The sequence below is a fragment of the Pseudorca crassidens genome, chromosome 21 (genome assembly GCF_039906515.1).
Source record: "Pseudorca crassidens isolate mPseCra1 chromosome 21, mPseCra1.hap1, whole genome shotgun sequence".
NCBI lineage: Eukaryota > Metazoa > Chordata > Mammalia > Artiodactyla > Delphinidae > Pseudorca > Pseudorca crassidens.
The window spans coordinates 26,027,552-26,054,941 of NC_090316.1; the positions used below are offsets into that span (position 1 = coordinate 26,027,552).

General features: G+C 45.0%; 1 protein-coding gene across 4 annotated transcripts in view; it reads right to left on the minus strand.

Annotated features, from left to right (window-relative positions):
• Nucleotides 1-27,390, minus strand: part of WWC2 (WW and C2 domain containing 2) — a 166,756-nt gene that overhangs the window by 29,620 nt on the left and 109,746 nt on the right. For all 4 annotated transcript variants that reach the window (XM_067721811.1, XM_067721812.1, XM_067721813.1 and 1 more), the window contains 7 exons: nucleotides 21,829-21,908; nucleotides 17,077-17,206; nucleotides 13,908-14,054; nucleotides 12,803-12,876; nucleotides 8,637-8,879; nucleotides 2,760-2,849; nucleotides 1,065-1,687 (listed from right to left, as the gene is read on the minus strand). In XM_067721811.1, the coding sequence (XP_067577912.1) occupies nucleotides 1,065-1,687; nucleotides 2,760-2,849; nucleotides 8,637-8,879; nucleotides 12,803-12,876; nucleotides 13,908-14,054; nucleotides 17,077-17,206; nucleotides 21,829-21,908 (1,387 nt within the window). The remainder of the gene's footprint in view (nucleotides 1-1,064; nucleotides 1,688-2,759; nucleotides 2,850-8,636; nucleotides 8,880-12,802; nucleotides 12,877-13,907; nucleotides 14,055-17,076; nucleotides 17,207-21,828; nucleotides 21,909-27,390) is intronic.

Below are 27,390 nucleotides of genomic sequence, written 5' to 3' on the forward strand. Positions count from 1 at the left end.
AGCATCTCCTACGCTGTCTCTGCCCCAGGCCACTGGCAGGCGGTGGCTCAGTCCTCAGTGTTTGAAACCACACACACGAGATGGATCCCCCTACCTCTCTAAACATCTGAAATGGCCAATCGATTAACACCTAGAATTCCTAGGACCAAAAGGACAAAATAAATATGCTTACGGAAACAGCAGGAAAATCCTTCGAAAGAGCCTGTGTTCTCCTGCGCTGTGGACGCGCAGGGGCCTGTGTGGCTCTGAGCAGGCCTCCTGGGACCAGCACTGGACTTTGTTTCTCATTTGGTTTGGGGCCGGCTCCTCGGAGCCCAACTGCGATCACCTGCCAAACAAGGTACCACCCCGTTCTCCTTACAACCACATCTAGTATAGTAAAACCTTCTGCCTTGCAACGGCAAACAATTAAAAATATTAAACTCTCCCTCTGTTTGGGTCTCTGTGAGCACAGGTGCAGCAGTAAGGACTCAGGCCACTGCGCTCTCTTGGGCTGCAACTAGTACCGTGGCCACAAGAGGGCAGGGTGACACCACGCATGGGAACCGGCTTTCTGCCCAGTAACTTTCCGCAGAGAGGGAGAGTCCGGCATGAAGCAAAACTCATCGTTATTTATATAGAATTCCCACAGCAACCTAAACGTTGAACCTCGGTACTAATTAGCTGGTATGCTAATTGCCTTGGTTTTCATCTGTTTTAGGCCAAGTTTGAAAAGAAGGTCCTCTTCCCTTTCTTGCTATTTCAGAACCAGAACCTATTTGCAAGCACGAAGTACGTTCACAGAATGTGTTCCCGGGCAGATGCCATACACAGTGGGGTTCTACACGACAGAGTGGATGCTCGATGATTAAATCTATCAAATACGGAAGGGGATTTGCGTTTGATCAAGAAAAAATGTGCAGGTTTATTAATAAACATTCTTTCCCAAATGAAGCCAAAATGAGAAAAGAGCAGCAGAAAGAGAAGGGGGACATATACCCTTTGTTTCCGTGGAAAAAGTAATCTCCGGTCACTCTCCGTGAAACGGTCAAGAGGGATGCGCGAGAGCAAGGGTCTCCGTTTACCTGCAGGCCCTTCATGCGGCAGCGCCCTGGCGCGTTCGGTGAGGTCCTTATCTTCTGAGAGAGACGGGGGAGCTCCTCCCGGGTCAGAGTCCAGCAACGGCTGATCTTCTCCGAGGCCAATGTCTGCAAAGTGGCTGCTCAATTCACAGTCCTCAAGGTCAGCAGAGAAGTGATGGAGAGGGACGACGTCGTGGGGAGACAGGGGGAACGTGCCTTCTGAGACCAAGGGAGAGCCCGGCGGGGACAGGGAGGAAAGGGAGGACCGGGAGGACAGGGACGCCACGGACGTGGGGGCCTCGGGCAGGGCGGGGGCGCGGCCCGGGGCCGCGGCCGCTGCCACACAGGGACCGCTCCGGCCAGGCTGGCTGGGGGACTTGGCCACTTCGTGTTCGTGGATGGTGGTGATGGGTCCGGAAGGAATGTAGCCACCTTTCTCCTGCAGGAGGAAGTCCAGTTTATACTGATAATCCGGGTCCAGCTGGTCGCCCTGACTGGTGTAGTAGAGCTCGCTGGAGCTGAGGGAGTTGAGGGACCCTCTGCTGGACGTGTTCAGAGACCCCCGGCTGGAGGCCAGCGAGCCCAGGCTGCTCCCGGACGACATGGACAGCGTGCTGGCGGAGAGGCTGGGAGGGGAAAGCACAGCTGTAAAAACCGGGATGATGTGGAGAACCCTGCCGGCTCCTTCGGGCCGAGAGGAAAGAAACCCCGTGACACCAAAGAGCAGAGTCAACGACCGGGGTAAGAGAACTTGCTGTCACCCCACACGTTTCCAAGTGTATTCGTGAATGCTTCCAACCTGACTCTCTGAAGACTCTTTAAGCAGCAATCCTGCTCATTAAAAATCATCCCCCTTGTGCAAAAGTTACAAAGATTTTAAAAAGCAATCAAATACCTACTGATAAATCTACCTGCATAAATATCCAGAAGCAACTATGCAATTAAAAAATACAGAAGTTGGGCTTCCCTGGTGGCGCAGTGGTTGAGAGTCCGCCTGCCGATGCAGGGACATGGGTTCGTGCCCCGGTCCAGGAAGATCCCACATGCAGCGGAGCGGCTGGGCCCGTGAGCCATGGCCACTGGGCCTGCGTGTCCGGAGCCTGTGCTCCGCAACGGGAGAGGCCACAGCAGTGAGAGGTCCGTGTACCGCAAAAAAAAAAGCACCATGGCAGACTAAGAAAAAATACAGAAGTGGGAGGGAGGTGTAATGAACCCAACAGCATGAAGGGTTAATGCAGTGACTCTACTTTTAAAGAATCAAACTTTTTATTTTGAGAAAGGAAGAGGCCAGCTTCTAAAGACAAAGGCCCCTGGGCTCACTGCCTTCCTCCTCTTTCTATGTATATTTCAGGATGTATATTTTCAGGCAAATCTCCCCCACCTTCCCTTTTTAAAAGAAGGGATGACGTGGAGAAATGTGTCATTTTCCTAAGTATGTCCTGATAGTTGAAATACATCTTCTTCCCAACACATTTCAAACATGTTCCAAAAAGGACCTTGGGGTTCATGAAACAAAAATAAACCAAACCCAAATCCCTGCATCTTTAAATGTGGTCATCCGAGTTTTAACTGTATTAGTATAACAATTTTCCTACTTTTAAGTCATTGAAAATATAGAGAAAAGTAATCAAAGATGAACTACAACATGCCTGGATGCAGTCAACAAAAATGTTCCCCTCAAGAAGCAAACAGGCTTACTTTTTAAGTTGTGAATGCAAATATGTAGTTAATTTAGTAGTTTCTTCAAGTTTCTGTAGCAGCTCTTTCCTTCGCTCTTCCAATTTCAATCTAGACAAGAAAAAGAAATGAATTTATTTTCACAGAACTATGACCAAGCAGGAAAAGAAAGATTCTGAAAGAAAAGAAAGATCCTTATTATTTTCCCCTTGTGAGATCCAAATGAACTCGACACAGAGAAAACAGAGCCACCTGCCAGAAGGAAAGTGGGCAGAGCCGTCCACGGCCACTGGGCGAAGGACGGCACCAAAAGGCCGGCATTACTGAGAACTTGTAAAATGTTGGTAGTCTAAGGTTTTCTTAAATGGGTAGGAGCACCTCACGCTCTTACAAGTTAGGGGAAGACAGTGGGGAGGAAAAGAACAACGAAAGAACCGAACAAAGATTAAAGAGCCTTCTGCAGGCTTGAGACTTGAGCTTCCGTTACTAAAACACTTGACTGCAGTAACGGGGAATTAGAAAAGATCATCTGAGTACTGAACTTGGTAAGGGCTGTTCCAAAATCATAGTTAGTGATACAAATTCCAATCTTATTTTGATGAGAATGTTGGCGATGAAGAAACAAATTAGTCCATATTGCCAGTGTGAGCTAATTTGGGCTTAACTGTTTAAGCAAGAAAAAGACATAAAAGTGATTTCCTTTCTCCCATGGACGGCACCTCTCATCACCTGTACTGGATTTTCATGAAATTTCATCCACATTCAGCTGAACAAGTTTTTATGAGGATTTTTTAGAAAAAAAATCTGAGTATTATGGAATTGTGTACTTGAGTAAGCCATTTTTAAATATATCAAGTATACTGTCTGTGTCAGGAGTTTTAGACGTCATTGAAATGAGCAGAATGGGACCCAGAAAACCACCACGTTTTTTTTTAATCTCCTAAATATAAACAAAAACTCAACCAGGAAAAAATATTAATTCAAAGTAGATTAACTGAAATAGAAGGTACATAAAGGTCCAGAGAAAGTCCCCGAATCTACTAAAACCCATGTCTCCTGATACAGGAGCAATACTTTTTTTTTTTTTTTTTTGCGGTACGCGGGCCTCTCACTGTTGTGGCCTCTCCCGTTTCGGAGCACAGGCTCCGGACGCACAGGCTCAGCGGCCATGGCTCACGGGCCTAGCCGCTCCGCGGCATGTGGGATCTTCCCGGACCGGGGCACGAACCCGTGGTCCCCTGCATCGGCAGGCGGACTCTTAACCACTGCGCCACCAGGGAAGCCCGGAGCAATACTTTTGAAGTAAGTTTTAAAACCAAGTCCCACACACACAAATGAAGGCTTTTCTGGTATGGTAAGGAGGCTTCAGGGCAACACAGTGTGTTTCATGCTGAAATTTAAATCCAAATCTTTCCCATTCCAGTCAGTCCCATGTGATGGTCCCCCCAGGCCCTCCTCTGGCAATGGCTCAGGTGCTGCCCTTCCAGACCTTTCCCGGTTGACTTGAACTGAGGCCTGGCCTGTGTTCCCCAGTTGAACCCTAGGCTCCCAGAGGGCAGGCTCGGGCTCTTTCTCCCTCCTCTACCCAGGCTGCCTGGAGAGCCCGGCGCCCCTCCCCGGTCCCCTCCCTGCAGGTGTCTAGATCACGTCATTGGAAGAAGCTTAAAGAAGGCCCTGGGGAGGTCTAGTGAATGTCAAAAAGTAGGGGGCTTCCCTGGTAGCGCAGTGGTTGAGAATCTGCCTGCCAATGCAGGGACACGGGTTCGGGCCCTGGTCTGGGAAGATCCCACATGCCGCGGAGCAACTAGGCCCGTGAGCCACAACTACTGAGCCTGCGTGTCTGGAGCCTGTGCTCCGCAACAAGAGAGGCCGCGACAGTGAGAGGCCCACGCACCGCGATGAAGAGTGGCCCCCGCTCGTCGCAACTGGAGAAAGCCCTCGCACAGAAACGAAGACCCAGAATCTCACCTAAGGCCACCCCTGAAATAATGAGAAACCCACAATGTAAGTGGAAAACAGGATAATTTGAGGGAAACAGCAAGTGCTTTTCTGACAGGCGTGTGGGTACCGAGAAGAAACGGAGGGGGTCTGGGGTCGGTGAAGCACCGTTTGCTCTGCGATGAAACTAAGTCTGACACAGCGAATGTCAAGTTCCCAGAGGTGTCTCCCTGAAACCCTGCCGGCAACCCTGTGGCTGTCCTCTGTCAAGCACTGCACCTTCTGTCTCTGATGGAATCAGAGCCTCTCCCAGTGGGAGCTGGTTCCTGGTATCCTTCCTGGGAAATGACCTCCCCCACTTCCTCTGGACCAGGGACTAGAAGAAACTGCTGAGATGTCAGCCCCCTCAGGAGGGTGCGCCCCTGTCTCTCCTCACCCTTCTCCAACCCCCATCCTGCTACTCCTCCTGGGTGAGAAAGACCTCTTCAACCTGACCCCGAAAGACCCCTCCCACGGTCCCGCTGTTCCACACCCCTGCCCAGCTGCCCTGGACAAGACAAGGGGGCCCTTGCACCCTCCACCTCTGCCCTCGGTGCCCTGAGGGGGAAAGCTCCATGTCATCTACAGAAGTAAGAAGTTCCTTTTCCATTAAAAAATATATGACACTCATACCCCCCGTCCACTTGCTATAAGAACTTTTTCAGAATCAGTGGCAAAAACATTCATATGATTAAGAAACAAGACACCCTGGCAAGATGCAAGGCAAAACCCCTAAGATTTGTGAAAAAGGAAGGAGCAATGTTAAGATCTTATCAGCCACAGAAAAGCACAGAGTTTAAGGAATTTCAATAACTGTAAGGAAAGTATAGAAGGATGTGTAACAAGTCTTTTTTTCATTTGAGAGCAATTTCTCGTTCCCGATGCGCTTTATGACCACTAGGGGGCGAGCTCCGTCTCCGCGGGCAGTCCCGCGAGTAGGCGACACTGAGGACGGGGCTGGTGGGCACAGCTGGGGGACTCTGGGAGCTCACACAGCGGCTGAAAATTCATGTGAGTTTAGCTCCTTCAGAGACCAAAATTCAGCAATGACTCAGAATCTCGCCTGAGGCCACCCCTGAAATAATGAGAAACCCACAATGTAAGTGGGAAACAGGATAATTTGGGGGAAGCAGCAAGTGCTTGTCTGACAGGCGTGTAGGTACCGAGAAGAAACGGAGGGGGTCTGGGGTCGGTGAAGCACCGTTTGCTCTGCGATGAAACGAAGTCTGACACAGTGAATGTCAAGTTCCCAGAGGTGTCTCCCTCGACCTCCTGCTGGAGCACCGAGGAAATACACTGCCTGCAGAGGGCTTCTCGGGCCTTCTGGCTGGGGGGATGATCCCGTTTCAGCTCAAGAGCAACGACAAGCACAGCAGGAACATACACAGGCAGTGGGAAGCAACGATGAGGTTGGTGAAGGGTAGGAAACGGGGAGAGCATATGGGGAGTAAAGTGAAACCACCACCACCACCAAAGCCCAAAGCCACACCGTGCTGTGCCCACTGGGAAACGAAGGACTCCGGGTGCACTTCGCAGGGGTTCTGCTCTCTTGCACAGGGAATGCTGGGCCGTTTTGCAGCCAAGGAGAGCAGTGAGAAAACTGCAAGGCGCTCCAGCAAGAAAGTGTGAGTCCCTCAGCCTCACCCTGGTTTATCACGGGCTCTGCCCTCACCCTGCTTTATCACGGGGCTCTGCCCTCACCCTGCTTTATCACGGGGCTCTGCTTTTGGCCGTGGACAGCACAGAGGAAGCTGGTGTCCATTTTCTGTAATGCTAAATGACTTGACTCAGACAGCCAACATATCACAAATATGAAACATACACATTTCCCTTCCTGCTAAGATCTCAATTGTGGGACGTGGGCCCATGCGCGGTCGTGAGTCAGAGGGCCATCCAAACCCGTGGATGGCCCCCATTACTCCCTGTGCAACTCAAACCCCACGGCTGGATCTCACTAGATAGAGAATTATTTTGTATAAATATTTTATAGCTCCTCTTCCGGATGAGATCAAGCCTACTGTTTCTGCTGGAATTTTGACAGTTATTATGTGTGTGCAAACAAAAGTATAAAAGCCAAAGTCTAGGCACTTAAACTATATTTTTAACGTTACTTCATTAGTCATTTTTGAAGCTCCAGTCCTAATGAAAAAGACCAACAAGGGACTCCCCTGGCAGTCCGGTGGTTAGGACTCCACACTCCCAGTGCAGGGAGCACGGGTTCTATCCCTGGTCGGGGAGCTAAGATCCCGCATGCCACATGGCCCGGCCAAAAAAAGAAAAAAAAGACAAGACATCATGCCTGTAAAAGCTGATTCAAACAAAGAAACACACGCCTGTTTTCTTTCTCTCCCAGAAAAAATGTAAAGTCCACTGGTAGGGCCCTTCCCGGATTCAGATACTGCAGAGTAGGACAGCTGAGATGTCAGATGTCCGTACGTTACACAGGTATAATTATATGACATTTATTAAGGGTGACATAACACAAAAGATCACTGGTGTTTTATCTACGAGCCACACAAAGCGAACCATTTCATCATATTTGCTGATGATTATCAAACGTTTATCCTCGGAATTTAAGAAACACAGACACAGGCACTCACATACAACATCGAGGTAACTCAGGAAAACAACTGAATTCTGCCTTCTCGCCCTTTCTTTTTGTTCCTTGTGGTCTTGGTCGGATGGCTCCCTACCTGGCCAGCATTGCTGACACCTTCTAGAGATGTCAGAGCGGGAGGGGAGGAGAAGCAGGGGCAGGTGGGTGATGAGAATTATTTAAGATGGTGAAAGGATGGCATCTGTAGGGGGTTCCCCCTTTGATACTTTTTCACGCTCCCTAAAGCTGTGATGCTGTAGCTATGCGTTATCTCCAGCAGCATTTTAACTCACACGGTTAAACAAGTGCTCATGCTAATACCTCACCAGGAATGTCAGAGGTTCTTCCCTCCCCCGTCTCCTCCACCACCACACTTTTCAAATGTTTTGATATTATGTTGACACACAACCTTAAACATTTATAGAAGACAAGGAATTAGAAGGCAAGAAGGCAAGAAGTTAAAAAAAAAAAGTGACTGGATTATGGGTGGGTATTTTAAACTTATTCCCAGGTCACTTGAAGTTACGCAAATGTGAATCTCTCCCCCTTCATTCTGCTCCTTACTTGTTGGCCTAAAAGATGGATGCGCCGTGGTTCTAAAGGGCCACATGGTCTATGGCTGAAACAGGTAAACAGGTGTCTGACCATTAGTCAGCAAGGCCTGGACACAGGGCTGCTGTGCAGGTGTCCTCACGGCAAACACACACAGGGGTTCCCTGCTTAAGAGTCCAGCTGATCTGCCTACAGAACTGGAGTTTTTAGATTAAGTGATCAATTTACACCTTCCCACAGAAAGATGAGAAAATTGCTTAAAGCATTTTCCTTTATATTTTCTCCTGCTTCAGAGGAGGGTTTCAATTGACAAACAAAATCCAAGTGAACATTTTGTGACCTGCTGAGATATCAAAGGGAGCAAGTTGTCTTTTCCTTGTGAAATGAAAAGCAATAAACTTTTGCATTCTTGTGAGTAATAAAGCCAGAATAGGAAGCTTCAGCCGCTCTAACAGTCCAGATAATCTCTCTTATCAGAGTGCAATAGTTTACAGCCACTGTTATCAGCCTCGGTCAGCGATGGACTGCATTCCTGGTTTTCTGTCAACATTCCTTAGTTATTCAACATCTGTCTCAGGCATTTTCATGTTCCCCAAAAGCGTAGAGGAACCATGGGGACTAAGCAGGGTGTGCTTTACTGCTCTACAGGAAGAATTCCTCAGTCCACTAAGGGCTGAGGCCTCTGAGATTTCCGCAGACCAGGGAGAACGGCCTGGAGGCCCAGCTGAGCCCCCCACGGGTTAGCCACCTGGGGCCCGGGGAGGGGAACGCACCTCTCGGCCAGAGCTCGGCTGGGCGCCCCCCGGACTGACAGCAGCTCCTTCTCCAGCCGCTGCCTCTCGGCACCCAGGCTCTCCAGCTCGTCCGGGGTGCGCTTCTCTGGGGTGACGAACTGAAGCTCTTTCAGAAGTTCTTCTTTCTCGTTAATCAGCATCAGCTTCTCCTTCTCAATGTCCAACGCCCCAGGCCAGGCCTCACTGTCCAGTTTTGACAGTTCGATTTTCAAGTTGGCCATACTAAAATAAAATAAGACAGAATGAAATAACAGCTGTGCACGTAGTCAGAAGCCCCAAGGAAGGGAAAACACGAGGCGGGCTACGGTCGGGACTAACCCCCCAGGGACGGGCGTGATGGCTGGTGTGAGGCTCCGGTCCGGTCCGGTCCCGGGGCAGCGGCGGTCCCGGGGCAGTGGCAGCGGATGCTACACTTACTTCTTATCTGCCTCATCCATCCTCCCCACCTTTAACATCTGAGTAAGCACACCTACCTACCGGAAAAAGGATGAAGGTCAAAGTACACAGAAGCTTAAAAAGCAGAGGGCCGTGGGCGGTCAGCCCTGACGTGTGCCTGCCTGTGTGAGGTGGCGGGAGGAACACCCGAGAGCTTCCTTTAAAGAATCTCTGGTAGGGCTTCCCTGGTGGCGCAGTGGTTGGGAGTCCGCCTGCCAATGAAGGGGACACGGGTTCGTGCCCCGGTCCGGGAAGATCCCACATGCCGCGGAGCGGCTGGGCCCATGAGCCATGGCCGCTGAGCCTGCGGGTCTGGAGCCTGTGCTCCGCAACGGGAGGGGCCACAGCGGTGAGAGGCCCGCGTACCGCAAAAAAAAAAAAAAAGAATCTCTGGTAAATGATGCCGGAAGTGCATTATTCTAGATCTCGTTCCTCTGCGTAAAGACGCTGTCCCCAGCCTAGGCTGGCAGCAACCGGGGATCAGCCAATCAGGGAAGGAAGAGGGGAGAAAAGAGGGCAGGGGCTAGGCCACGCAGTACCACAGCCAAGTCCATCCCTCAAGGCTACGGCATCGCCAAGGAAAAGGGGGCGGGGCTCGGCTTCCCCCACCCACATTCTTCAGCTGTGCACCATGAACTCGCTTCCCGCTCGGGGTCTGCATGGAGTCTACAGCATACATGGGGCGCTCACTGGGCTGGCCCTGTACACACGGCACTGACCTGGCTCTCCTCTGAACACACTTATCAGCAGCACCCAGGGCCCACTGGAGTGACAACAGGTGCTGAAGCGACGGGCCCGGGAGGGGCGGGAGGAGGAAAACGCAGCAAAGGGAACCTTCACCGGTTTCATAATTTTGCTGACCCCAGATGTCACTGCTTCTAGAGCTTCGTACTCAATGGTCAAGTTAACTCCTGATTCAATAAGAATGACCACCCGAATCAAGTAACTTGCTCTGTGGCGCTGTGAGGACGATCGGGATTGTTCACAAGGGAAATGGCACTTGGCTGTTTTGACCATAAGCACAAGATCAAGGTAAACTATGAACACAACTGATGTTGGCACGAAGAATCCATGTTCCTATTAAAAAATGTTGCATGATTACTCTGCGTATTGTTACAGCGCACACTAGAAAAATGAAAAACAGATAGAGAAGGGGGGACGTTTTCCTCCCCTTTCTGATGTAAAAAGCTGTTGAAGAGAAGAAAAAGTTGAACAAGAAACGTTGTCAGGGGACCTCCCTGGTGGTGCAGTGGTTAAGAATCCGCCTGCCAATGCAGGGGACGTGGGTTCGAGCCCTGGTCCGGGAAGATCCCACATGCCGCGGAGCAGCTAAGCCCGTGCGCCACAACTACCGAGCCTGCACTCTAGAGCCCGCGCACCACAACTACTGAGCCCACGTGCCACAACTACTGAAGCCCGTGCACCTAGAGGCCGTGCTCCGCAACGAGAAGCCACCGCAATGAGAAGCCCGCGCACCGCAACAAAGAGTAGCCCCCGCTCGCTGCAACTAGAGAAGGCATGCGTGCAGCAAGGAAGACCCAACACAGCCATAAATAAATAAATAAATAAACCAAAGCGAAACAAAAAATGTTGTCAGGACAAAAAGGGAAGTAGTTCCACATTCTTCTGCCTGAAGTTCCTCGTATGAGTTAAAAATAAAATTGCCATCTTAAACTGCACTGCATATATAATGTCCTTCGGATGTTCCCCCATCGTCTGCACTTATGACAGATGTAACATCAGCTACTCGTCAGCTTTAACCACAAAACCATAAACAACTGTCCCAACGTACTGGAAAATTAAGCAAGACATTATTAGCTTCATTAAGCACGTAAAACAAAAGCTGGAGGAGAAAACCGGTTTCAGGAGAACACAACCCGCGTCTTACTCAGAATTGAGGAAGAAAAAGCGTTTTCAACGTATGCATAAACGCTTGAGACTTACCTTCTCGTCAGAATCGCTAGTAACTTTAAAATAAAACCCCAAATGGTAATAGAACAGCAATGCAACCAAATGGGAAAGAACTAATGTCTTAAGTTTTGATGTGACTGAATTAACCGATTGAACTGACAGCAACGATGTAGTGAAGGAAAGAACAGCATCTATTACTTGTGGGATCAGGCATTAGGCAGGTCTTGAATTTTATTTGGAAATAGCTTTCTGGGCAAGAAAACATGAAAGTTTCCGGGACCACCTAGGAGGAGAAGTGCTGCGTAAGCTCCACATGGAGCCAAAGTAAAGCAGAAGCTCAAGCTGGCCCAAGGGAAGTCGCGTCAAACCCCAAGGGCCCCGGGGCATGAGGCCTGGTCCCCAAGATTAACTCTGAGTTATGGCCATTCTCCTTCAGAAAACCAGACACCAGAACACCAGATCCTGGCTTTGTTTACGTCAGAACCTAGGAGTTCTGGCAGCTCAGGAACTGGCGTGCTTATAGCCAGAGGGCCCCAAACAGGCTTCCACATCACTGGGCCACAAAAGCACAGAGCAATTCTCAGTCCTTACTGAGGGCAAAGCATCAGCCTGGCATGTGAGAAGCAGACAATACAGTAAACAAAATGTTTCCTACCCTCAAGCCATTTATAATCTACCTGGGAAATTTTATAGGCATTAAAATTAGCCGAGTGCAATGTTGCTCAGAGAGACTAAGTGACCTGCTCAAGCTCACATGGTTAATGATTTATGGAACAAAGCTTCGGGTTCTTTCAGTAAATCAAAGAACCAAGTAATATTAATATTAGTAACAGAGGCTACCCAGAGGCAAATATTATATTTAGGCAGATCAAATAGAGGCTCTGTTAAAGCCAGACAACCTCTAAGAACTCTGGCCAGTGACTTTTAAATTCTCATCGTCACCAATAATAATGGATGTATTCCAGTATCCATCTTACGGGCTTCCTTGTGGTGGGAAGCCACGATGCTCCAGTATGTTCTCAGCCGAACTGTTCACGTTCATGATAATGCAGGTTTGTCACCCAATGCCTTCCTAAATAATAAAACAGCAGCGTTTTTACACTCTTAAAAGGAAAATAATGAAATGTATCAGTATGACCCTCTCTCTCAGAACAAATTCAGTTCCTACATTATGATAACCAGCTGAGTCTGTCACCGAGGCAAGGACAGAGGAGTCTCCCAGGCCTTCCCCAGCAGAGTCACAAGGTAAGAAAAAGTTATCGAGGCAGGGCTGAAGAAGAATTGAGAGGGTCAAGGAGGGAAACACTCCCTGAAGCGAGTGACACAGCAGACAGCTCAGCATCCTCCAGGACGTCAGCAGGGGCTCTTCCCTTCAAGCCAAGGAAGATGCTTGAAGCTCTTTACCTTCAGACTCCTCAGCTGCTACCAAGCCCCGCACCTGAGCCACGGTATCACATTTCTATCTGAGAAACCAACCTCCACACTTTGAATTGTGAGTAAGGAAGTACCGTACAAGCTCAAAGCTTCTTTCTTCCAGAATGAAGGGGGAAGTTTCATTCCCGCCCTTCTCATTAATTCTCCTTGTTCTTCAGCTTTCAGGGGAGGGGACCCCGTAACCCTTATATTCTAAGATCTGAAGGGTGACCTGGGTAAGAACGGTGGCGAGCGCCCAGCAGACGTCCCTACGTGAGTAAAGATGAATTCTGGAAAAGGAAACCCGGGTGAGCCAGCTGACTACCCACTGACCGCTACCCACTGACCGCTACCCACTGACCGCTACCCAGCTCCCCTGCTGTTACCTTCTTTTGGCTTCTTCATACTGGAGGCTCAGCCTGACCTTTTCAGCCAAATTTGATCTACTTCTCACTCCGATCTAGTAAAAAACAAAAGGGAAAAAGTCAATTAACTCTGCAAATGAATGAAGTAAACTGCTTTTGTTTCTAGGAAGTGCAAGTAATTGCAAAGCTAAAGAAGATGGGAACACCAGTTTGAAAAGGCATTTACTTTATAGTCTCAGTAGGGACAAAACATTTCTTTTTAATACAAGCTTGTCTGTTTTTCAAAGACTTTAACGTCCTTTTCTCCACACATTAAATTCAAGATAAAAAATATCAGGTAAATGTTTCTGGTATCTAAGAGTTTATGAAGGGTGTACAGGTCAATAAAATTTATGAACTGGAACTAATTTCCTTGTCTCTATGAGCCAAAATTTCCATCATCTAACTTTCAAATGCATAAACATAAAATAAATTACTTCAAAAATTAAATTTTTCAAACAGGTAAGCCCTACTGTTGATCTCTACCTGTTATACTTTCATAGCACAGAATTCAAAGAAGCATAGAGAACACAAAAATAACTGGAACTTATTGAAAAGTAAATATCTACTAATGGTGTCCCAAAAGGTAGAATACAAGCTGGTAATAATATTCAAGCCACATTAAATATTTTCAAATGCCAGGTATAAACCACCAATCAAATGTTTTAATATAATCAAGTTCAGATTTATAAAAACAAATTTTGTGGTTAGTTTTTAAAGGCATATATTTGTTTCTCATTAGCCTTAATGTTTATTTGGAAGGACCTTAATGTCTAAGACTCTAAACTTAATAGGAAAAACTCAAATTTTCATGTGTCTCTTGCCTTTCAATAGAGTCTCTGAATAAATACAGTATGAGAAAGTTTGAACAAAGCTATTTATATGGACAAATTCTGATATACTTTGGCACCTTGGCAGAAAAGATAAGGTTAAGATTTTTAAATCCAATCTTATGAGTATGAAATGCTGAATGCACACAGCTGGAATCTGCACCACCTTCCTGGCCCCCGTTCCATTTGCCATCGGTATTGTAATCAGGGCCCGTCAGGACAGTGCCGGGGCCAACCCTTCCACGTGGATAACTTACATCCCCGGAAATGCTTGTTTGTGACCCGGCATCCAGGGTCTGTCTGGAGAGAGATAAATGAGAGTTCACAGGACTGGATCTCAAGTCTGGCTCAGATCTGCCAATGCTCTGGTCCAAGTGAAACCGCTCCTGCAGCTTAGCAAGACTCTGTTCAGGAAATACAAAGTACTTCATAAAGCTGAACATTTAAGAGCATGAAACTTCCCCACCAGGTAAAATTAAGCTAATCTCAATGGAAAAAACAACTACTTTATCTTAGTAGGTACTTATCACTTTAAATTCTTGAAAAAAATAAGAGTAGAATATAATTTTTGCACATACACACAGGACTTTGAAAATATGTAAGATCATATTAAACAGGTTATCTTATCTTTCCCAAGACAGCCTGGGAATTATTCACCCTGTGACTAATGGTATCTTTATATTTAATACATGCATTTCTTATTTTTAAAATTCTGTTAAAAAGAAGTCTGTTTTAATAAGAACTACCCACTTTATGCAGTAGGAATTATGGAAGCATAGGATACCTAAAGCAGGCACACTTCCTACCTAGAAGACCTCTACAGTTATGCCATTTGACATCTGGACAGGATCCAGGAGATTATTTAGCTCACATAGATGTCAGAGATTAGGAATGGAGGCCCAGAAGCCACAGTCACTCAGTACCTGCAGTGATGTTTGGTTTGGGAAAGTGCCTAATCACAAGTGAACGTGACTGGTGTCGGCACCCGGGTTTTCATAGGGTGAGTTTACTTTAGAGGGAGGATGTGAGTCAGTGAGAGTATTAAAAAGGAAAAAATTTAAATTGCTACCAAAGAACCCCCGTACAAAACACTAATAAAAATGTAAGAAGCTCATTATTATCAACTTTAAGAAGAGCCAGGATTTCATCCTGATATTTAAAATTCTCACGATAAGAAATTAGAAATATCAGAGATCTGATTTTTTTTTTACCTAACCTTCTCTATTTTCTTTCAAAGGCATATTTATACAAAATGTATATGCATGAGGGATAAAACTTAAATGGTCACATCACATAATATATTATAGAAAAGAACGAAGAAACCTCTCAGGGACTTTGGACAAGTCTTTTCTATTTTTTCATGCAAACGGTGAAAAGATGTACATTTTTCAAACCTATGACCATGCACTCAATCAATTTAGTAGGTCATGACTAGTATGTTTTTTTTTTTTTTCGGTACGCGGGCCTCTCACTGTTGTGGCCTCTCCTGTTGTAGAGCACAGGCTCCGGACGCACAGGCTCAGCGGCCATGGCGCATGGGCCCAGCCGCTCCGCGGCATGTGGGATCTTCCCGGACCGGGGCACGAACCCGTGTCCCCTGCATCGGCAGGCGAACTCTCAACCACTGCACCACCAGGGAAGCCCCGATGACTAGTATGTTTTTAAATGAAATAGAAGAGACTAGAAAGTAAAATCAAAGTATATTACTAGTATTAAAAGCAGGCATATTTCTGTGAAATTTGGTGTGTGTATCTATGGTTAAAGACATTTGTATTACTGGGTTTTGATGCAAAATATACGTATTTCTTACTCTGGGTCATAGCCAAAGAGGTTCAAAAGTCATAGAAGATAACTAATGTCCCTTTCTGCTCTACTGTTGATTCCTGTATTTATTAATTATTTTTTATATTTTAGTAATTAAAAAGGAATCTAGCTTTTAAATTTAATCTGGCCTATGTATAAATCCAAAGTTTACAGAAAGAATCAAAGAGGACCTGAAATTGCTAAATTATGAGGTTCCAATTTAACTCTGTTCAAGTTCCATTAACTTTTTTCAAAGGACTTATTTTGTGCTTTTCAGGAATGACTGATTTAATTGGCAGGATCATTGCAGAACAACAAAAAGTACATCCAAGTGAAGTTCTGTATGTGTTACACATTCGTTAGAACCACATATTCTAGAGCAAGACTGCCTGGGTTTGAACCTCAGTCCTGCCACTTACCTGCTGTGTGACTTTTACCAAGTAACAACTTCTCCACACTGATGTTTTCTTGTCTACGGGTTGAGGATAATAACAGAGCCTATCTTTAGGCTATTGTGAGAATTAAATGAAGTATTTCTATGCAAGGCAGGCAGAAGACTGCCTGGCACAAAGTCAGTATTTTAAGTCAGTCTTTTCTATTTGATCGCTTCTTGCAAGTTATTTCAGAATTCCCCAAATGCAAAATTATATGGGTTCAACAATATTCACCCACATTCAACCAGTATTTTGGAAACTGACATGAAGTAGCTGAATTTGGTACTTAAATGCAGAGGTTCTGCTTACCACGGGCTCTAACATTTTTTGAAAGACACAGACTAAATCCTCACCCAGCTAGATAAAGAACTCCAAACGTCTAAAATATTACAAAGACTTCTCAGTGCTTGTGATAATTACGAGATGGAAGGGAGGGAAGAGGAGGAAGAGATATCTCTTTAAAAAACTTGACTGTATCTGCTAAATATAGATACTCAACATGCAGAATATTGATCACTGAATGGTTGTTTTCTCTACATATAAGGCTGGGTCACTGGAGCTCAGACCCATAAGGTGAGAAGTGTACAGGTGTAACAAGGGGGTCTACTGCCATTAGCATCTCTCCCAGGGTGACTACACAGATGTCCCCCAGCTGGGTCAGCGTTCTCCCTGCCACCCCCAGCTAGCACCTCGGAATGTCCTGGGGTGGGGAATGGCTTTTCTAAGTTCCTCACACCCCTTCCCCCTCTCCTCAAGGCACCTCATCTACTTACTGACAGCAGGTGACATACCCTTTCTGTACCCTAGGCTGAGGACCACTGAGTTAGATAACCCTGCTTATCAGGGCGCCACATGAAGTTTGCAGTGAGTTACAGGGTGCACCAAGATGCTAATCTCCTTAGATGGGCTCCAGGATCCAGCAGCCCCTGTCTCAAAGGTCATCCAAAGTCTGCCTTCAAATAAGCATATCAGAACCTTGGAACCAATCCGTTTTCTTCCAAGGCAGGTGGCTGGCTCAGTGCCTGTAACAATCTCCTACGGGACCAAATTCCATATGGATGGGGCAGAAGTGGGGTTTGTGTGGTGGTAAAGGGCCTTCCAGACTCCGATGGAGAACTTCTGCCTCAAGGAAAGCTTCTGAGGCCCAAGAAGGTAGCAGCGTGACTTGAAAAAATGTTCCAACACATACCTGCATCAGATCTTGTTTTTCTTTTTCTCCTGAGCTAATAGCCTTTCTGATAGACTTCAGTTCAGTTAGGATGGCTTTGGCTTCACTAAGTTCATAGCCACTCTGGCCTCCAGACATTTTTTTATCAATTCTGTTAAAAGAGGAAAGGAAAAAAGAAAAATCAAAGAATAACCGAACATACAAGTTAAAGAGATAGGAATTGGGTTTGGGGTTGTCTTGGCTAATTTTTACTACGTGACTCACACACACCAGTTTCAAGCTGATGAAGCTCTCTCCTTTCTCTTCTGATCACTTGGAGCTGAGAGCCCTTCCATCCCCCACTCCATCCCCCAGTCCACTGTCATCACCTTCAGGCTCAGGCTTTTTGCTTTCAGTCTGTTTGGGTGATCCCACTGCTGGCTGAACTCAAACCTCATCTCGTGCTGATCCTGACAAAGGTTCAGGACACGGGGAAGCAGAAGGACAGAAATGCCAATAAACCGGGCGAGCACAGGAACCTCAGGATTCATCACTGCCACCTAATTTCACATGCTGCGATGTCTGTGCAAAACCTAGCACAGTGCCTACAGCTTGGTGACCTTTAATAAAGGGTAGTGATTTTTATTTATACTAGTGACTATCCTGTAATATTTGGATTGCTTGGTTAGTTTCTTATTTCTTTTTAGATATATGAAATGTATTCTTCTTTTACGACAGTTATGAGTCAAGATAAATTGCTCGCCTTGCTGAATGAGTTCAAATCTAGGAACAAGGGGGCAGCAGATGTGTTCATTTGTCCACCAATGTTGAATAAAGAGCTCCCCGATGAGCTTATTTACTGCCCCTGCAGATCTGCTCACCAAATGTCCTTACAGTTCATAGGGTCACCCTGTGTCAGAGGATTTCATGTAACCTAATCTTTGTGGTCGAACGGCCCAACCAAATTACCTAATGAAAAAAGAAAACGGTTCAACATTTTCTTCACCATCACTCTCCTGTTTCTCCCCACCACCTATGCTGCCTGGGACTCATTAGGAAAGAGCCTGGGCTTCCCTTCGGGGACACAAGCCACATCTCTGCCCATCAGCCAACGACGCTATTACATGCGTTCTCAGACATATCCTTGTCTTATCCACAGACTCTCCAGAGTTATGGCACCTACTAAATCACAGAAAACTGGCTCTGACCTAATTTGGTTTAAAACACTTAATAATTTGTATTTATTTCAACGTGAAGGGCATAGTCTGAAAAGAAAAAAAAAACTAACACAATTATTATCTTATTCACTCTTCCAAAGTTTACCCAAACAAGTGCAGTTTGTAGATAACTTGATAACTAAAATAGTACTTGTAGATAACAAGTACCATTTTAGAAAATATTTTACGATGCTGAACAAATAATTAAAGTCTTAAAGAACCCAAGAGAATAAAATTAATTTTATCATAAGGTCATTCTATAAAAAAGTATAACCAATGAAGTCACTGAATTAAACATATACGCATGCGCGTGCACACACATACACAGAGTATTTGTGATGGGAAGGGACCCTAGAGATTACCTAGTCATGCTTCTTCCAAAAAAGAAACTGAGACCAGAAAGTCTATGCAAATTTAGCTTGTAAATTGCATAAACACTTAGCTAAGTAGCACAACTGTCCTCAACATGAAAGACTTAGGCCTGGGGCTCTTATGACTATTACATTTAGAATATTTGATAAGAACCCCAGAAGTAGTTTGAATATTGGTTGATTATATTTATTTCAGGAGGGCTTTATCAATGAAATTGCTGACACCTTTAAGTGTGTATCTACTCACTTAGTTGAGGCAAAAAGCTTATTTTAATAAGAAAAAGAATCTGTGAGATTTCATGAAACAGCTAGTAATATAGGCATCTCAAACTGTCAAAGGCAGTTTCTAAAGCCCAAGTAATTTCTTCCGATTTGTATAAAACCTTCAGAATTTAATAGTGAAACAAATCTTTAATTCAGAAATCAACTTTGACATTTGAAAATAAAAGCCAGTGAGTAGTTTTCAGAAATAAACTTTAATATTGAAAAATAAAAGCAGGGCTACTTCAAGACTGCTAATTTAAATGTCAGAGAGCTTTAAAAATAGATGAGAATTTCTCGGACAGCCACTGCTCAATCAAATGTTAAATACGACAAGAACCACCTCCATGCAGCATTCGCCAGGGAACCCCTTTTGGTCTTTCTTTCCCCTTTTCCGAACATTTCTACTTTACTTTAACTATTGCTTTTGCCCTCTACCTCCACGTTTTTCCTTTTTCTCCTCCACTTTTCATCTCCCCCTTTTTCTCTCTTTTGACCCTAACTGACCATAAAATAAAGTATCAGCATAAGTTGCTGACTTTTTTTTTTTTAAAACGAAGTACGTACTGTGCTTTTTGTTCTTGAGAAATACAATTTTACTTTCATCCCTTAAAAATTAAAGAAACATTGTTTTTGGTTTCTGGGTACCCTATAGTTAATTTTTTCCCTATATCTTACCATGCATGCCTTCCCTGGAAAATGTGTACCCCCTGAGCCAAACTTTCATAGATTCTGTATATACTCTTGGCTTGCTGGGTGTTTCAGCACTTTCCATTTTCCAGTTTTGAGTGAACACTGGAGGTGGCAAAGCGGAAATATGCTTCTCTTCCTGGCATCCACCTACACATAAGCTACACTATCGCTTAGGCCAAAGTCAACTTTGGGACCACAGTCTGAAATGAATAACGTAAAGAATAAAACTACATTCATTCATCCAGCATAAACTATTGCATCAAGTAAAATAAAAACCAGGGTTTAAATTACATTCTAATTCCAGATTCCACAAACTTTTTCCATTTTATTGTGAATAAGTGAAAAGTTACAGAATCCTGCAGTGGGATTCTGTATAAATCTTTTCCTGAAATATATTTTGTCGTAACCCAAGTAAAAAGTCCCCTTATAGTACCAGGAATGCGGTTTCTTGAAAAGTATGGTCTCTGGGTTCAATCAATTATTATTCAATCTTCTAGTAGTACGGTGTTGAACAACTGGATGAAAACAGCTTTATTTTGTCTATAGCTTTATTTTGATCTACGAGAGGAATCTGATGTTAGATATCCTATCTTTCTGCTCTTGGTTCAGCGGATTAGAATCACTGCAAGAGAAAGCCTGAATTTCTACAACAAATGTCTATTGTTTTCTTGTGGAATGTTATTGACAGATTCTTAAACATGCCTTGGATTCCTATAAAAATTGCTTGCAAGCAAACTGCTTTGAAACAATACAGCATTGTTACATCAATATAACAAAAACAGCAAGTTTGGCTAACCTTTAATCCCAGTGGTGAATGAGTTATAATTTCATGTGCCTTAAAAGTATGCAACGTGTGGCTAAACGCTTCGTGGTTCTCCCACCACAAAGCCCTCCGTTATGCTGATGTACAACTGACTAAATAATACATTTAGGTGATTCCAGGTCTGTTGAGTTTTTCGGGGCGCTCTGCAACCAGCTGAGGTTCTCTGAACAGGGCTGGACCTGAGAACCACATGGGGGTCTCACAGAATCTGACTTGGGCTGGAGACAAGACACAGGGATTTTTAAGAGCTCCTCAGATTATTCCAATATGCAGTCAGGTTAGAGAACCACCAGGATGGGAGCATCTGAAAGAATATCATGGTCATGATCACGTGAGGTGAGTGTCAAAAATAAAACTGATCCAGTAAACCAAATGTCTGAGATGAAAGTCATGTGGCTGGTGGTCAAGAGGAGTGACTGGGGTCCCAAAATATAACTCGTCAACCAAACACACAGAACAATCAGCTTATGTGGCCTGGCCAGCGAACACGTGGGATCTTTAACGGGGTAACGCCTTGCTGCCTTGGATACTGCTAAGGGAGACAAGGAAGAACATGAGACCCGCCGATCAGGGAAGCCCCTATGAATCCTGCATTGCTACGGGGGGCACTGAACCGGGCAGCAAGGAGGAGGGAAGGGAAAAGCAGCTGGATGCCTTTCAAGGGATGATGTCTTCAACCCTCCCTGGGGTTGTGTGCTGGATGAACCATCGCTGCTTCCCTGCATCGGAGACCCTGGGGTGGGCACTGCAGGAGCTGGAAGGTCTCGGTGTGCCTGCTGGGGTTCAGTTAGTCTGGGCCTCGTCAGCAGAAGAGCAGTGGCTTCCAGGGGCTGGGAATGGGGCAGGGATTTCCAGATCCTGCTACCTTCCGTCATCTCCATTCTCACTTGACTCAGCTCGAGCTGGAGCCAGGGTCCAGCAGACTTCAGCATGGAGCAGGAAAGGGCAGAGGGAACACGGGAGCCGAGGCACTCACTCAGCCCCTCTGCAGACACCCCCGACTTGCCCCCTGAGATCAGACAGCATTAGGTCCCCCTGGGGCTGCCAGAGGCGGACAGGCCCCGAGCCCGGGGCTCGGCGGGCGCAGGCTTACAGAGCCGAGCCTCCGGAGAGAAGGGGGAGGCCCTTCCTGGGCTCGATCTCCTGGCTCTGCCTCAAACTGAGAGCAGGCTGGCAGGCCCAGAGACGAAGCTAAGTTTCTCACTTTGGTTTCCTTGGCTCGCCAAAGATTAGTGAACATTTCACACCTATTCAAGTGTATAGATTTTCCCAAGATTTTTGCTTTTTTTTTTTTTTGGTGCAGAGCTTTGCACTTCGTATTCTACTTCTCTTTGAGAAAACTCTTATGTAATCTATACTTCTTTTTCCTTTGTATCGGTTCAGGGGCTTTGGATTATTCGAGAGTCCATTTCAGTATTTTCATACTCACTGTTTCAAGGTTGCAAAGCCTTGTTCTTTATAGAGCAATTCTTGCTTCATCTGTGACAGTTCTCGCTTCAGCTTTTTAACCTTTTGTGAGAAATCAATGTAAATATGAATCAGCAACACAGTTTAAAAAGGTAATCTATTAGTAAACCATTAAACACATAAACACAGCCACTAGTTTGACATTGACTCGACTAGTTTCTCCTGGACATAAGTTCTATGGAAGGCAGATTATCAGCGATGTGCATTACTACTCAAGTTTCCTCTCATCATCGGACGTAGCAACATTGCTATGAGCCGGACATCGCGATCGTCCGCGCTCTGTGATAAACAGCCACTACGGGGAAAGGCAGGATGGTCAGCCAGGGTCTCTCGGACTCTGCGCTTGCCCTTCCTTCCTGACTCTCCAGGACCCCTGACCACCCCTCTGTTCCCCAAACAGGCCAGGCTGTTCCAGCCTCAGGGCTTCGGCATGTGCTGTTCCCCCGGCTAAAAGGCCCTTCCCTCAGCTCTTCACTAGCTGACTCCCTGTCACTCAGCCTCAGCTCCACGTTACCTTTGCAAACAGCACTTCTCTGGCCACTGCACCCAGGCCATTGGTCTGTTTTGTTTAGTTCGCAGCATTTTCCAAGAGCTGAAATTGTCCTTGTTTCCTGTCTGTCCCCCATGGGAAAGTAAGAAGCATCACCCAGCTGTACCCCAAGCTTGTAAAATAAAACCAGGTGTACAGCAGGGGATCAATAAATACTTGTTGTCAAACTGATACAAATTGTTCTCTTCCTGTTATCTTTGGTAATAAGAATACTAAGGTTTGGCAGGTCAGGAAAATGGCACAAGCCTGGTTCAGTCACAAACTGAAGGTATTCTCATGGGTGTCAGAAACTTATTTCCATATAGTGAGTTATAGCCTTAAGTTTTAAGCACATCCTGTTGTATAGTATTTCCCTGTGTTTTGCACTTTTACTTCCTATTTATTCTACCCATTCCACAAACACCTATTGATTCTGCGCAATGTGTCAAGTCCTGGGTCTGAAAGTGTGAATGAAACAGACCTACTGCCCTTATGTGTCTTACAGGACAACGAGGGGGCCTGGTATGGAGCAAATAATTGTCCAACCAAATAAATCTTTCCAACTGCCATAGGTGATATAAAAGAAAAGCACAGGATACTTCACAATCTAAAAGGGGGACGGGACCTAATTTAGCCTGAGGGGTTGAGGAGATGAGAGGGTTCGTGGGCTTCACTGATAGAAGGGGTCCCCACAGGGTAGAGCCTGTGGACAAACCCTAAACTGTGGGAGGGGAAACTCAGCAAGTCTCTGGGATTTAAAGAACGCTGTCACTGCTGGATTACAGAGGTGGCGTGTGGAATGAGGTGAGAATGCAAAAGGAGGCCTGATTACACAGAACCTGAAGCCATGCTGAGGATTTCTAGATCTCCTCCTAAGAACAATGAGAATCACGGAGGGATTGTAAGGCATGAGCTGCTTCATGCTTCTAAAAGATCACTGTGGAGACTCTATGGTGCTTGGACCAGAGGGGCCCAAAGGGGCCATCCTGCCTGGCGCGCGGGCCGTGCTATAGGAAAAATCCATTTTAGAGGTAGAATCAACAGGACTTGGTGGCGGACTCAATGTGGAGGGTGAGGGAGAAGATGTGTCAAAGATCACTTCCGAAATCCTGGGTATGCGAAGGTGATTTCCTGGGAGGGAGATAAAGGGTTTCTGTGAGACATTTATTTTTCTGACACCCACGGCACTTCAAGGCAAGTGGAGTATGTGGACTTGAAGTGTCCAGGCTAGAGATATAAAATAAAGAGTCACTGACATAAGGACTAGACTAGACTAGAGATATAAAATAAAGAGTCACTGACATGAGGATGCTGTTCTAAATGCACGAGGATAAACGAGATCAACTAGAGAGTGTGTACGGAGAAGGGAAGGCAGCTCAGGAACACCTTGGGCATCTGCATCGCTCACAGGTCAACGAGAGAAAGAGACAAAGTACACTGCGAAGCAGAGGCCAGAGAAGTCAGAGGAAAACAGAGAGCATCGTGGAACAGACTGGGAAAACAGTAACCGGGGGGACAAGGCCCTATGAGGAACCAAACGACAAAGACAAGGGCTGTTGTGACACATTTGTAGACCATGAGGCACAATATTTTGGATACAGTAATGTTCAATTATTTATCTGTTAAGTTAATCTGAAGGCCTAACAGTTTGTGCCCTAAGGCACTTACATTTTATTAGGGAGAAGGAAATAGAAAGAATCGTGTTGCAAGGCCCAATTCCTAACTAAAAGAGAGGTACAAACAATGTTACTGGAACCCAAAGGAGGAGAGGACTACTTAGGCCAGGGGAGGAGGGCTGCCCTCAGAGAGAAGGATCTTGAAGGTGCTTTAATATTCATGCATAGCAACAAGCTCACTCACAGTGTCCAGTAAAGACATTTCAGTTTTAGTATCAGACTATCATCATGTCAGGAGCCATCAGTAACCGACAGCTCATTCCACATGTAATTCTACTTCTGACAGCACTCTCAAAAGCTTTTCACCAAAAAGACTAACATTTTTATTTAAGAATAACAACAGAAATCCAAAAATCAATAGTAACTGGGCTGAAACCTGTCTCTACCTTTGAAAACACAGTTGACAAAAAAAAAAAAAAAAAAAAAAAACAATGGTACTATCAAGTCCTCTTGGCACAACTGAATTAAAACAATTAGCGTATCTCATGGTCATAAAATGGCACTCCACTTAAAATCATTTGGGCCGCAATGACACACCCATTTACTTTCTTTCAAAAATGATCATTGTAAATTTAACTTTTGACAATTCAGACTCTTCTCTGCTTAAGTGATGTGAGATTTTATTGTATGTTGGGTGACAATGATAAAGGAGGCTAACACCTGTGTTTTCTTCCACATCATTTACTTTACCTACAGTTGGCTGAAAGCCGCTGCTTTCATTTTGGGGAGTCTTCTGAGTGGATTACCTGAATGATTTCCAGCTGCCAAATATCAATGTGCATTTTATTTTGTTAAGGATGAAAAAGTTTGATTCTATTATAATGATAAGTGAAAACAGATACTGCTATTTCCAACCCAACATTATTTCCGATTGTTTCTGGTTTTATGAGTTTGGTCTTAACTGTTCAACACCCTTTCTTCTCAGAGAACCATTTGGCATCGTTAGCTATTGGAGGATCACTGTTTCTACTCTCAGTCTCCAACCCACTTTCAAATGTAGGACACAGAACATGAAAACAAATGTCCTTAAATCCCAGCTAAGGGTTACGCTAATGCTGATTTGCACGTTTAACACAATGTGGACTCTACTTGGAGACAACAGTGAGAGCTAAAAGGCCAAGCACTTCAGGTATTCCAGGTACTGTGCTTTCAACCCTCACAACTACTCTAGTAGATGGATACAGTTTTAATTCTTATTTTACAGGTGAGGAATCTCAGACCTAAAGAGAATAAGTAAGTAATCTGCTGAAGGTTACCCTGCTACTAAGCAGCAGAGAGCGGTCTAGAACCCAGGAGAATGTTTTAAAACTACAGTTATAAAAGTTTTAGTTATTAATGGCATGATAATATATATAAGATCAAAGACAAACTAGAACTGTAGCAAAATGACCTAAATAAAGCCTATGGCCCTTATTCTACCTTAGAAAGGCCAGTATTCTTTTTTTTTTTTTTTTTTCTTTTCGGTACGCGGGCCTCTCACTGTTGTGGCCTCTCCGCGGCCATGGCTCACGGGCCCAGCCGCTCCACGGCATGTGGGATCCTCCCGGACCGGGGCACGAACCTGTGTCCCCTGCATTGGCAGGCGGACTCTCAACCACTGCACCACCAGGGAAGCCCCATGTCAGTATTCTTCTATCCCACCCAAGCTGAATATGTGAAGAGCCTCACAAGCCCTAGAGCCTGTTTTTGCCTTATATCAATACGTGGTGAACTCTCTGCAGCTGGATCCAACCATCTAATTTTCCAGACCTATGTCTACGGCTCAAATCTCAAACCCGAGAGTCCCAAATCGGAGGCAGAGAGACCCACGACTTTTGCACATTCCCTGCCTTTTATACCCACTGCACCAAAGCAACTGACATTTTGAATTGACTTTAAAGTTAGTTCTGAAATCCAGAAAGAGAGTGATTCAATGTGATAAGCACGACTGGAAATCATACAGCCTCTTACCATCTCTTACAATCCTAGTGTGTAATAAGTTTTCTTTTAAAAGAAGGAGAAACAAGATGGCAATGAAGGAAAAGTAAATTCCAGAACGTGTGGACCTTGGGAAGATCACAAGACAGGCAGGGTTCAGAAATCTGCCCTAAAAGTGACCCTTGCAACATTAAAGTTACAATGATCACAGTGACATTTTACTAACGACTACTGTCCCTTCTCACCACTCCCTCCGTCGTCTTGCCAGGAGCTCCCTAAGCAAAGCCGACAAAGGGCAGCTGTCATCTTGCTCTTCTGGAAATCTTCCTCATCACCACTGCTTCCACCTCACTAAAAATCCTCACCACCCGCCTCCTCTCTCAAGTCACCCTTAAAGAAAATGAGAAATCAGCTCCAGATCATCAGAGGATTAATAATAAAAACATGTTTGACATTACTAAAGAATAGCGGGAAACAGAATCCCAGATGCTGTTAGGACCACTTGTGATGACTAATAAATGGATTCTGTCATCAGAAACGAGATGATTGAATATATGTTTAAAAATCCCAAACTCCTGTTTAACAACAGTGAAAAGGAAAAAACAAAACCTACTGAGAAAAATATGAAACATTTTTGAAATATACTACCTTGATATACAAATAATAGATAAAAATATGGAAGGTCAACTCTAGATCTCTTTCTGCTAAATAAACCAATAAGTTGCCACATAACCCAGAAATTCCGCTCCTAGGCATAAACCCAAGAGACATGAGAACTTATATCCACATAAACACCTGTGCAGGAATGTTTGTAGTGGTTCTATTTATCATCACTCAAAAGTGGAAACAACCCAAATACCCACCAACTGGTGAATGAATAAATGAAATGTGATGTATCTGTGCAATGGAATATTATTTAGCAATGAAAAGAAATGAAGTACTGACACATGCTACAACATGGATGAACCTTGAAAGCAGTATGCCAAGTGAAAGAAGCTCACAAAAGACCACATATTGTATGATTCCATTTATACAAAATGTATAACAGAATAGGCAAATCTAGAGAGGAAGACAATAGATAGTGGTTGCTTGGGCTTTGGAGATAGAGGATATGGTTGTGCAGAATGGGCAGTGACAGCTAATGGAGTACAGGGTTCCCTTTAGGGGACACGAAAATGTTCTAAAACTAGATTGTGATGATGGGGATACAACAATAAATACACTAAAACCCACGGAAGTGTACATTTTAAACAGGTGAACTGTGTGGTATGGGAATTAATTCTCAAAAAGCTGTTAAATTCAAAAAATAAATTGGTAAACAGAAATAGAAAAGGTAGAATGTCACCAAAAAAAAAAAAAATCACCTCTTAACAAAGACAAAATTGAAAATCATGGTATCATT